Source organism: Caretta caretta, chromosome 4, assembly GCF_965140235.1.
Source record: "Caretta caretta isolate rCarCar2 chromosome 4, rCarCar1.hap1, whole genome shotgun sequence".
NCBI lineage: Eukaryota > Metazoa > Chordata > Testudines > Cheloniidae > Caretta > Caretta caretta.
Window position 1 is genome coordinate 7,246,703 of NC_134209.1, and position 13,225 is coordinate 7,259,927.

Consider the following 13,225-nt stretch of genomic DNA (forward strand, 5'->3'; position numbering starts at 1 on the left):
GCTTTCAACTACCTGAAACAGAGTACTTGTGGCACCTTAGAGACTAACCAATTTATTTGAGAATAAGCTTTCCTGAGCTACAGCTCACTTCATCGGATGCACACTGTGGAAAGTATCAAAGATCTTTTTATACACACAAAGCATGAAAAAATGGGTATGTACCGCTACAAAAGGTTTTCTCTCCCCCCACCCCACTCTCCTGCTGGTAATAGCTTATCTAAAGTGATCACTCTCCTTACAATGTGTATGATAATCAAGGTGGGCCATTTCCAGCACAAATCCAGGGTTTAACAAGAACATCTGGGGGGGGGGGTGTAGGAAAAAACAAGGGGAAATAGGTTACCTTGCATAATGACTTAGCCACTCCCAGTCTCTATTCAAGCCTAAGTTAATTGTATCCAATTTGCAAATGAATTCCAATTCAGCAGTCTCTCGCTGGAGTCTGGATTTGAAGTTTTTTTGTTGTAATATCGCAACTTTTAGGTCTGTAATCGCGTGACCAGAGAGATTGAAGTGTTCTCCGACTGGTTTATGAATGTTATAATTCTTGACATCTGATTTGTGTCCATTTATTCTTTTACGTAGAGACTGTCCAGTTTGACCAATGTTTGACATGGCAGAGGGGCATTGCTGGCACATGATGGCATATATCACATTGGTGGATGTGCAGGTGAACGAGCCTCTGATAGTGTGGCTGATGTTATTAGGTCCTGTGATGGTGTCCCCTGAATAGATATGTGGGCACAGTTGGCAACGGGCTTTGTTGCAAGGATAGGTTCCTGGGTTAGTGGTTCTGTTGTGTGGTATGTGGTTGCTGGTGAGTATTTGCTTCAGGTTGGGGGGCTGTCTGTAGGCAAGGACTGGCCTGTCTCCCAAGATTTGTGAGAGTGTTGGGTCATCCTTCAGGATAGGTTGTAGATCCTTAATAATGCGTTGGAGGGGTTTTAGTTGGGGGCTGAAGGTGACGGCTAGAGGCGTTCTGTTATTTTCTTTGTTAGGCCTGTCCTGTAGTAGGTGACTTCTTGGAACTCTTCTGGCTCTGTCAGTCTGTTTCTTCACTTCCGCAGGTGGGTATTGTAGTTGTAAGAATGCTTGATAGAGATCTTGTAGGTGTTTGTCTCTGTCTGAGGGGTTGGAGCAAATGCGATTGTATCGCAGAATTTGGCTGTAGACGATGGATCGTGTGGTGTGGTCAGGGTGAAAGCTGGAGGCATGTAGGTAGGAATAGCGGTCAGTAGGTTTCCGGGTTTAAGGTGGTGTTTATGTGGCCATCATTTATTAGCACTGTAGTGTCCAGGAAGTGGATCTCTTGTGTGGACTGGACCAGGCTGAGGTTGATGGTGGAATAGAAATTGTTGAAATCATGGTGGAATTCCTCAAGTGCTTCTTTTCCATGGGTCCAGATGATGATGTCATCAATATAGCGCAAGTAGAGTAGGGGCATTAGGGGACAAGAGCTGAGGAAGCATTGTTCTAAGTCAGCCATAAAAATGTTGGCATACCATGGGGCCATGCGGGTACCCATAGCAGTGCCGCTGATCTGAAGGTATACATTGTCCCCAAATGTAAAATAGTTATGGGTAAGGACAAAGGCACAGAGTTCAGCCACCAGGTTAGCCGTGACATTATCGGGGATAATGTTCTTGATGGCTTGTAGTCCATCTTTGTGTGGAATGATGGTGTAGAGGCTTCTACATCCATAGTGGCCAGGATGGTGTTATCAGGAAGATCACCGATGGATTGTAGTTTCCTCAGAAAGTCAGTGGTGTCTCGAAGGTAGCTGGGAGTGCTGGTAGCGTAAGGCCTGAGGAGGGAGTCTACATAGCCAAACAATCCTGCTGTCAGGGTGCCAATGCCTGAGATGATGGGGCGCCCAGGATTTCCAGGTTTATGGATCTTGGATAGTAGATAGAATATCCTAGGTCGGGATTCCAGGGGTGTGTCTGTGCGGATTTGATCTTGTGCTTTTCCAGGGAGTTTCTTGAGCAAATGCTGTAGTTTCTTTTGGTAACTCTCAGTGGGATCAGAGGGTAATGGCTTGTAGAAAGTGGTGTTGGAGAGCTGCCGAGCAGCCTCTTGTTCATATTCCGACCTATTCATGATGACAACAGCACCTCCTTTGTTAGCCTGTTTGATTATGATGTCAGAGTTGTTTCTGAGGCTGTGGATGGCATTGTGTTCTGCACGGCTGAGGTTATGGGGCAAGTGATGCTGCTTTTCCACAATTTCAGCCCGTGCACATCGGCGGAAGCACTCTATGTAGAAGTCCAGTCTGCTGTCTCGACCTTCAGGAGGAGTCCACCTAGAATCCTTCTTTTTGTAGTGTTGGTAGGGAGGTCTCTGTGGATTAGTATGTTGTTCAGAGGTGTGTTGGAAATATTCCTTGAGTCGGAGACGTCGAAAATAGGATTCTAGGTCACCACAGAACTGTATCATGTTCGTGGGGGTGGAGGGGCAGAAGGAGAGTCCCCGAGATAGGACAGCTGCTTCTGCTGGGCTAAGAGTATAGTTGGATAGGTTAACAATATTGCTGGGTGGGTTGAGGGAACCATTGCTGTGGCCCCTTGTGGCATGGTGTAGTTTAGAAAGTTTAGTGTCCTTTTTCTTTTGTAGAAAGGCAAAGTGTGTGTTGTAAATGGCTTGTCTAGTTTTAGTAAAGTCCAGCCACGAGGAAGTTTGTGTGGAAGGTTGTTTTTTTATGAGAGTATCCATTTTTGAGAGCTCATTCTTTATCTTTCCCTGTTTGCTGTAGAGGATGTTGATCAGGTGGTTCCACAGTTTATTTGCAAATTGGATACAATTAACTTAGGCTTGAATAGAGACTGGGAGTGGCTAAGTCATTATGCAAGGTAACCTATTTCCTCTTGTTTTTTCCCACATCCCCCCGCCCCTCAGACGTTCTTGTTAAACCCTGGATTTGTGCTGGAAATGGCCCACCTTGATTATCATGCACATTGTAAGGAGAGTGATCACTTTAGATAAGCTACTACCAACAGGAGAGTGGGTTTGCGTGTGTGTGTGTGGGGGGGAGAATATCTGGATTTGTGCTGGAAATGGCCCAACTTGATTATCATACACATTGTAAGGAGAGTGATCACTTTAGATAAGCTGTTACCAGCAGGAGAGTGGGGTGGGGGGAGAGAAAGCCTTTTGTAGTGGTAAATACCCATTTTTTCATGCTTTGTGTGTATAAAAAGATCTTTGATACTTTCCACAGTATGCATCCAATGAAGTGAGCTGTAGCTCAGGAAAGCTTATTCTCAAATAAATTGGTTAGTCTCTAAGGTGCCACAAGTACTCCTTTTCTTTTTGCGAATACAGACTAACACAGCTGTTACTCTGATACCTGAAAGGGGGTTCCAAGGAGGATGGATCTAGACTGTTCTCAGTGGTAGCTGATGACAGAAAGAGGAGTAATGGTCTCAAGTTGCAGTGGGGGAGGTTTAGGTTGGATATTAGGAAAAACTTTTTCACTAGGAGGGTGGTGAAGCACTGGAATGGGTTACCTAGGGAGGTGGTGAAATCTCCTTCCTTTAGAGGTTTTTAAGGTCAGGCTTGACAAAGCCCTGGCTGGGATGATTTAGTTGGGGACTGGTCCTGCTTTAGCAGGGGGTTGGACTAGATGACCTCCTGAGGTCCCTTCCAACCCTGATATTCTATGATACGGAGGGTTATATGCCATAGTTCATTTCCACGCCTCCCTCCTACCCCATATCCCCGTCCGTCTTCAGGGACCCTTCTCATGAGCAGCTTTTAGCCCAGGAGGTTCAAGCCCTTCTCTGGGTCGGAGCCATGGAGGAGGTGCCTCGGAACTTGAGGGACAGGGTTTCACTCCTGTTATTTCCTAATCCCGAGTGCCAAAGGGTGTCTCCGACTCATTCTAGCCTTGCAACGCCTCAAAAGGCTGAAGTTCTGCATGGTCTCCCTGGCCTCCATCATTCCTTCCCTGGATGCAGGGGACGGGTACGCCGCCCTTGATTTGAAAGATGCCAATTTCCACATCTCTATTTTCCGAGGCCACAGAAGGTTTCTCAGGATCGCTGTGAACCAGACTCACCACCAGTTTACCATCCTCCTGTTCAGCCTGTCAGCAGCCAAATGGGTGTTTATGAAATGCAGGGTATGAGCCTTCCTGTTGTGGGTTGGACTCACAACCACGGCGCCTCCTGCTGGTCACGCTGGGAAGTAGCTCAGTCCACGGACAGCGCTAGGGCTGCCTTCTGGTCGGCGTTTGGCCTGTTGTCCGTTCTCCTGTCTGGCTCTGTGCCCACGTTGTTCCCGTGGTTCACGGCGTTCGCTTCAGGACACTGCCCTCTGGCCGTGCCCACCCCTCCGTTCTCCCCCCGGGGGTATCGGTAGTCCTGAGTCCATGCACCTGCCACCGTGGCCGACAACAGCCCCAAAGTCTAGCCCCTTGCCTCAGGGGCGAGCCTGGTGCAGTGCAAGGGAGGAGGGGGGGACCCAGGCCCACCCACTACTCTGGATCCCGACCCAGGGACCCTCTGGCAGCAGCCGTGTCCTGCCCTCCTCCTCTCCCCTCTACTGCTCGCGCTCCCTGGGCCACTTCCCCATGACCCGTGTACCTCTCGGCCCGTATCTCACGGCCTGCAGTCCGGCAGTGGTTCGCCAGAGCTCTCCCTGCCCGGCCCCCTTGCCCGGCGCTGCCTTGTCCCGGGTGCGGCCCTCCTTCTCGGAGAGCCTGTCCTCCTCCCTTCCTGGCAGGGCAAGAGTGAGCTCCCCTCAGCCCTGCAGCCTTTTATAGGGCCCAGGCCGGCCCTGATGGGCTGCCTTCTCCCTTCCTCTGATGGGCCAGGTTTGCACAGGCTCCCGCCAGCCTGCTTTTAACCCTCTCCCTGCCGGAGTGGGGCCCCACTTCCTGCTCCCTCTCTTTCGGTACCTGATCCCACAAGATCACAGCCAAATGCTCCGTCTGCCTGACAGCGCGGAAGCTCCCTGGTTACATCCTGTGGAACTGGCCTGTTTGCAGCAGGTCTGCTAGGTCTTGCTAGGCAGTAGGACACCTCCTAGCAGAGCTGCTTACCTCGCCGAGTGGAAGTGATTCTCCTTTTGGTCATCACAGCTAGGGGCATTGGAACCTCCCTACAAGTGGGGGGAGCGCGCCGGCGCTTAACCTGTGGCCCTGCTTCTTCCCCCGAGGCACCACCCCCGCTCCACCTCTTCACCTGAGGCTTCCCTCCCCCGCCCGCTCTTGCCTGCTGCTGAAGTGGCAGGGCCTTGGCCCCCCTGTTCCAGTGCCCCACCTCTCACCTGCTAGGCCATGTCTCCAGACTGTTCTGGAGTATCGGCTTCATCTGAAAGAGCCAAGTCTAGCGATTCCATCTGTGACAGCACACCTAGCCGTGATCTCAGCGTCCCACCGACCACACGAAATCTCCATTCACGTCCTCAAGGGTTTTCAAGCCTATACTTGCAAATCCAGGAACCCATCCCCCTGCGGGACTTAAACTGGTCCTGTCCGAGCTCAGGGGGCCTCCCTTTGAGCCACTGGCATTGTGCCCTCTTGTACCTTTCCTGGAAGGTCGCCTTTCTGGTAGCAATTACCTCAGTCAGGAGGGTTTCGGAGATTAGAGATCTTCTGTCAAAACCTCCATATACAGTGTTCTTTAACGACAAGGGTTGCCCCCACTGTTCCTCCCGAAGGTCGCCTCACCATTTCATAGTAATCAGGCTATTTTCCTGCCCGTTTTCTTCCCACAGGCTCACAAGCATAGGGAGCAGTAACGTCTCCACGCTCTGGATGTTAGGGGCGCCCTAGTGTTCTGTGTAGAAAGGACCAAACCGATCCGTAAATCCACAGCGCTCCTTGTGGCAGTATCTGATCGGACAAAAGGCCTAGCCTCTTCAGTTCAGAAAATTTCATCCTGAATCACATTGTGCATTTGCATGTGTTACATGCAGGCAGGTGTCCCACCACCCGCCTTCGTGATGGCCCAGTCTATAAGAGCACAAACTTCCTCAGTGGTGGTCAAGGCCCAGATCCGATCCAGGACATTTGTGGAGCGGTGACCTGGGTGTTGGGACATACTTTTTCTTCCCATAGCGCCAGCACTCAGCAAGCAAGAGATGACCCTGGGTTTGGATGGGCAGTGTTGCAATCTGCATGTCCATGAACTCCGAGCCCACCTCTTCACTGTACTGCTTGGGAGTCACCGAACATGGAATGGGCGTGTGCAAGCACTCGGAGAAGGAAAAAGGGTTGCTAACCTTTCTGTAACTATTGTTCTTTGAGACGTGTTGGCTCACGTCCATTCCACAACCCACCCTCTGTCAGAGTTGCCGGCAAGAAGGAACGGAGAGGGCGTGGGCTGGGCCGGTCCCCTTATATCGTGACATGAGCGCGCCGCACTAGAGGCCGCTAGAGGCGGCCTGAGGGGTATCACGGAGGGGAAAGTTTCCGGCGACTGTGTGCGGGGCCCGCACGCCTAGCGTGGAATGGACGTGTGCAGCACAGCTCTGAGAACAGCCGTCACAGGAAGGTTAGTAACCGGTTTTTGCCCAAGCCTGGGGCATGGTTCAGGGACACAGCTCAGTGGGCTCGGCTCTCACCTGTGGCTGTGACACCAGATTGTATTTAATCCCTTGGCCGACGTTTTTCCAGACGTGCTTAGTGATTTTTGGGTGTCTGAGATTCAGCGGCCGGGTGCTCCCACTTTGTGATCAGGCCCCTTTAAAAGGTCTCAGTTGGGCACCCAAAAGTGATTGCTGAAAATCTCGGCGTTTACCTCTTTGTATCTAGTGCAGGGTGGGGGAAGGATGAAAATATTTGGGACCCTGTGTGGGTTAGTTTTGTGCCCCCACAATCTGCCCTGTTTGCCAAACTAGGGGGCCTGATCTGTTCCCCACACTTTTCAGTTGTCTTTGTGATCCCCACAGTGTTCTCTGTTCCCCACAGCCTCCCTCCCTCTCCCTTAAATTCTCCTTCCTGTCCCCATCCCCATATTCCTCTCCCTCCCAGCCTGCTGGGTGGCTGAATTAACTAAGGTCTTGTGTACACTATTGCATTTTGTTACCACAAATTGCCCTTTGGCGCCAAAACTGCGTTAGCGTCCACACGGCAACGCGACATTTGTCAAGGAAAACGCCCGGTTTCGGTGACAAAAAACTTCCAGCTAAACGAGGGGCTCCCCCCCGCCTTTACTGTTGACAAACATTTAGTGTGGACCCAATGAGCCTTTTTTCGCCTTCGCTGGGGTTTCCCACAATGAGGGTGAGGAGACAGCAAAGGTGAAAAATCGGGACAGGGGGTGGGGGGTAATAGGAGCATATAAGAAAAAGACCCAAAAATCGGGACTGTCCCTATAAAATTGGGAAATCTGGTCACCCTGCCCACAATGCCAAGTAGCCGCTCTGGTCGGTGCTTTGAACTCCACTGCCCTTCAGCCAGTCAACAACAATCCCCCCTCCCCCTTGCAAGCCCCGGGAACTTTAAATTCCCTTTCCTGCTGGCTGCCTCAGCGCGCAACGTCCTCATGGCTTCCCAGGTGAGCATGGCTGGCTATTGCTCCAAACACCCTCCAGCTTGGACCACCACGGAGCTTTTTGACCTACTCATGGTCATGGGGAGAGGAGTCTGTGCAGTCCCAGCTGCGAGTGCCCTCTAGGAATTGGGACACACATGGGCCCATTTTATGGACCTTGTGTGAAAAGGGCTCTGAGGGGGACACATTTTCACTCTCTGGGAATCCTCAGTTTCCCCTGCACTCCACCCCCTCTCACAGGTTTGACCATGATAGCTGGACCTACACACAGCTGTGATTTTTTTTTTTTAAGACATAAGACGGTCCCTTACCAGCAAACAATGGGTGCGTTAGTGTGTTTCACTGTAATTTGTGGTGTTCAGTAAAGGCAAACTTTTTTAATGGTACAACTATTTTATTTTCTGTTCCACAAACCACAGTTATCATGTCAGTCCCTGGTACAGGCTGTTCAAGCATTTGCTCCAGAAATACGTGTTACGTGGGATGTTAAATGGGAAGCATCAGGGAAGCAACTGCAAACGGTACACTTCAGTGCCCCTCATTGCCAAAGCGCTTCCTCAAAGCCTCCCTCATGTTAAAAGCAGCCCTCTGTGCTCCTCTGACAGCCCAAGTGTCTGGCTGCTGAAACTCTCCAGCCACCCCTGAACATTTCACCCTGAGATTCACAGAGTTTATGCAAAGTGCAGCCCGTGGCTATGACCATGGGAATAGTCTCCTCGATAAGGTCTAGCCTGCCAAAAAGACACATCCATCTCCCCTTCAATCAGCCAAAGGCACAGTCCACCACGACGTGGCACCGGCTCAGCCTGTTGTTAAAACGCTCCTTACTGCTGTCCAGCTGCCCTGTGTAAAGTTTCATGAGCCAGGGCTGTAAGGGGTAAGCCAGGTCTCCCAGGATTACTATGGGCATTTCCACATCCCCCACTGTGATTTTGTGGTCTGGAAAGAAGGTCGCCGCCTGCAGGTTTCTGTACGGGCCACTGTTCCTGAACATGCGGGTGTCATGCACCTTTCTAGACCACCCCACATTTCTGTCTGTGAAACGCCCCCGGTGATCCACAAGTGTCTGACGCACTATCGAGAAATATCCCTTCCTGTTCATGTACTCTGTGGCAAGGTGGTCTGGTGCTCTAAATGGAATATATGGGCCATCTATTGCCCCCCACCCCGCAGTTAGGAAAGCCCATCTCTGCAGAACCATCCAGTATGTCATGCACATTTCCCAGAGTCACGGTCCTTGGCAGCAGGATATGATTTATTGCCCTGCACACTTGCAATAATACAGCCCCAACAGTAGACTTCCCCACTCCAAATTGATTTGCAGCTGACTGGTAGCAATCAGGAGTTGTGAGCTTCCACACAGCGATTGCAACATGCTTCTCTAAGGAGAGGGCAGCTCTCATTCTGGTGTCCTTGCGCCACAGTTTGGGGGCCAGCTCAGCACAGAGCTCCAGGAAGGTTGTTTTACACATCCTGAAGTTCTGTAGCCACTGCTCTTCATCCCACACCTGCATGACAATGTGATCCCACCAATCAGTGCTGGTTCCCCTAGCCCAAAAGCAACGGTCTACCCTGCACAGCTGCTCTGTGAGTGCCAAAGGCAGTGCCAGGTTGCTGCTGTCCATCTCTCCCGGAAAGTTGTCTGCCTGCAACTCTTCTTCCTCTGTCAGTAACGTGTGGAGTCACTCTGCTGTGCGTCATGTCCTGATGTCAGTGAATACAGCAGAGGAGAGAAGTGCAGGATCCATGCTTTCTCACTGCTCTGCAGATGCTGAAGTGCACAGCAAAGAATGGCAGCTGGCAAATTGGTGCGAAAGGAAGCTGGAAACCCCTGGAGGGCTGGGAAACAAAGCAGCGGCTGACGGGACGTTATGCATGGTCCCAATACGCTCCACGGTCCGTTCCGCATTCCCACAACACCTAGTGATGGATGCTGCTGCCAGGCACTGTGGGATACATAACCACAGTGCATTGCTCCCGCGGTCGATGAGTGAGCTAAAAATGTGGACACGATGTGTCGCCAGACTGAGCAAGTGGAGACACACTTTGGCGACTTTTCTTTTTGTGACTTCTGCGTGTCAACAGTACCTTCGGCGACAAAACTTCATAGTGTAGACATACCCTGAGTCTGGTCTTGGTTGTGTGGCAAATAATGGGAGATGGCGGCCATTGCTGTGAAGATTAGCCTGGCTGTGTGAAAATGGTGGCCAGCTGAACTAAGGGCCATCAGTGGCCTGATCCTTACAGGGAAACACCTTGAGACAGTGCTAATGTTAAAAAGTGGCCAAGCATCCGAAGTTGGTTGTTTGCGGTTCCTAGATTGAGTTGGGGGCATGGGGAAGATGGGGCAGGGAAACAGAGGGACCCTGGGGATTCTGTGAGGTCCTTAAACCAGAGCAGAGGTTAGTGTGGGGGACAGACCTCCTGTACGCCCTCCCCACAGGGACATGGGGGTATTGTGAATGGAGGAGGTGGGGGACAAAGTCGCCCTGGGGAGCTTGCAAAATTAATACAACCAGAGCAGGAGAGAGCGGGGTACAGACCCCCTGCACTCCCTCTCTTCCCTAAAATGACCCTGACTACCAGAACTGGGGGGATCCTCAGAGAGCTGGAGGGGATAGATCCCTGCAATATCTGGAGTATTCCCTTTGGGGTTGTTGAGCATAGAAGAACAAGCATCAGTGAGGTACTCCTTGAAGGTTGTGAGCTCTCTGCAGTTGGGGGTCTTCAGTGTACAAGACCCAACAGATGGATGCTGGGCGGGTAAAGAGCCCAACAGCATAAGTGGGAACCCCGTTTCTCAGGGGAGGGAGGGCCCAGTAACAAGGGGGTGACCCACTGGGCTACCTGCAGTATGGTCTTTGTGAGATTTTCAGAGAGAAGCTGCTGCTGACCCTCATGTACTGTGATCTCAACCCAGCCCCTGGGGTCCTGCCTGTGTGTTTCAGGGTTTCACATTATCCAGACGATATACGGCTGTGATCTCCAGGAAGACAACACCACTCGGGGGTTTTACCAGGATTCGTATGATGGACGAGACTTTCTTACCTTCGATAAGGAGACCGTGACTTGGGTATCAGCAGATATTGGGGCTCAGATCTCCAAGAGGCGATGGGATGCTGAAATAGATGACAACCAGGGATGGAAACGCTACCTGGAGGAGGAGTGTATTTCCTGGCTAAGGAGTTCTCTGGAGTACGGGAAGGAGACTCTACAGAGGAAAGGTAAGGCTGGGGGACATGCCCCACCCAGGGGACACTACTGGTTACATCTCCATGCCCCAGTTCCAAAATGGGGTAGTGGGGTAGGGGGCCGTTCAGCTAACCTTGCACCAGGGATGGGTGGGGAAACAATCCCCCCGCTCTGCTGGAAAAAAATATAAGAAATTGAAAAATGTTAAAAGCAGCTCACTGCAGAGAAGCTGCATCTCCAGAGCCACTTGACCAAATCAGCCCAAATTTACACCACAAATTCTAGCTCTTCCCCGGTGTAACGCAGCGTTCTCAAGGCAGTCTGCCTGGGCGTGTCAGAGCACTCTGAAAAATAAACTCTGTCGAGGAAGCTCCAGTGAACTTTGCTTATGGAAGTGCCACCACGTCTATGGACACCAGCTTCACTCACCATGTAATTTCTCCTCATTCACTGTCTGCACCATCATATTCGTTGTGTTACCCCCAGCCCCTGGGTTCCACCAATGACGGTCGTTTTGTCCTTGTTGTCTGTTTGTTCAAACTAATCCCACGGTCATCTATTGCTTCCTTCCATGCCATCCCCTCCATGTGGAGTTGCTCTCCGCATACTAACCTGGAAGATGGCTCCCCTTGTCCTCCTTAAAGCTTTCCCCCTCAAGACCTACCTTTGCTGCAACACCCCTGCTTACTTATTCTTTGATTCTTTTATCAATAAGACATCAGATAATCACACTCAGTCACATTTATTAATCAAAGCTTATTACAGATTAATCAGCAGAACTATGGAAGGGAAGAGGTTAAATACTTTACCTCTCTGAGTCAGGGGGACAGTTGCAGCATAGTCTGCTTCAAAATGTTAACTCACTATTACCCACGTATGTACCTTATATGTTACCATGGACACAAATTCTCCAAATTAGCAGCATTACACACCATAATAATCGTTCCCTTCCCAAACAGTTCGCTCTCACTGTTCAAGGTTACTTGAAATTTGCACTTGTTTTTTTGCAACAATTATACTAGTTGCTTATTTCTCTCACAGACCTCAGCAGAACATTGTCTTGTCCTTGGCCCTCTTTACAAATGTCAGGAAGAACAAGCCACACACAGCCGTGTAATGTGTATTTCAGTGCCAAGGGGCTGGGAAACTGATTTTTCAACATGTGTGTTAGGATATAGATATGCAGGCCTGCCTGTAAAGGCCTGTACTTTAAGAATTAAGGTCTATGTTTATTATTTAGCTAGCTACAGAGGTATAAAAGAAAGAATCTATGTAAGAGCCTTCTCTCACTGTGACAGTCTGAGGCCCTGTTCTTAGGTGAAGGCCTTTGGCTAAGCAGCAGGGGCAGCCATAAGCTGGGAAGCGACCGGTCACCTCCTCACATTCCAAACTAGTCCCATTGAAAGAAGGTGCCATTGGGCTGTTAGGATACAATCTTGTCCTGCTAACCCCAATCGCCTCCAGAGAAAGATGGTTAAAGAAAACTTAGTTTGATAGGATCCTGTCTGGCAAGAACTCACTTCTCAATAGTTGTGGTTGTGAAACCCTCATTTCTGTATGTTTTATCTTTATGGTCCCCACTTTCCTATTGTTAATCTGTCTGGTTCTCTAAATGTTTTTGTCTGCTGTATAATTAATTTTGCAAGGTGTTAGTTAATTAGGGTAGTGGGATATAATTGATTAGAGAATTATGTTACAATATGTTAGGATTGGTAAGCTAGATTTCAGTAAAATGATTGGTTAAGGTATAGCTAAGAATATTACTACATAAATTAGGGGAAAACAGGAAGTAAGTTGGGATTCGAAAATAAGGAAAAAAAGAACTTGGATTTAAGCTTGCTGGAAGTTCACCCCAATAAACATCCAATTGTTTGCACCTTCGGACTTCGGGTATTGTTGCTCTCTGTTCATGCGAGAAGGACCAGGGAAGTGGGAGAGTGAAGGAGTAAGCTCTCTAACAATGTGTAAATCCTTTTGAAATTCATAATATTGGGGTAAAGAGATTTGGTAACAGCCAAGAAGAAATTAGGCAATTAATATTAGTGAGTTTGAGGGGCAGTTTAGCACCGTGTGTCACTTTTTGTGAAATGGTCCTTTCCATCTCTAATTGGTCAGTTTGTGTAGTTTGTTTTTTTGCTCCCTGGCCAGGGCAAGATTTTTCCCTCTTTCCAGTCCAGGGACTGAGAGGAGATGGGCACAAACCTAGCACGTGATTAAGGACTGACATCTGTGATACCTGTATCTGGAGCTTAGTGAAGACTTTCAAGGTACTTGTGTCACTGTGGCTGGGAGCTGAGGCTTCTGGTTACCACACTGATAGAATCTGGTCAGGGACCTGGACTGGGGGTTCACCGTTGCTGATGCTGTGAATTTGGCACAGAAATTCTCTGACATGGTGGTTCTCCCTCATCAGAGGGATTCCGTCTCATGGACTCTCATCCTCTCCCCCTGCTGGGGTCTCAGAATTTCATGTTGCAAAGCTCCAGCAAAGGCTGCCTGGATTAGAGCTTGGAAACAACTAACTTCAATTTCTT

General features: G+C 49.8%; 1 protein-coding gene across 9 annotated transcripts in view; it reads left to right on the forward strand.

Annotated features, from left to right (window-relative positions):
• Positions 1–13,225, forward strand: part of LOC125629604 (class I histocompatibility antigen, F10 alpha chain-like) — a 42,398-nt gene that overhangs the window by 19,956 nt on the left and 9,217 nt on the right. For all 9 annotated transcript variants that reach the window (XM_075127390.1, XM_075127395.1, XM_075127392.1 and 6 more), the window contains one exon: positions 10,448–10,723. In XM_075127390.1, coding sequence (XP_074983491.1) covers positions 10,448–10,723 — 276 coding nt within the window. The remainder of the gene's footprint in view (positions 1–10,447; positions 10,724–13,225) is intronic.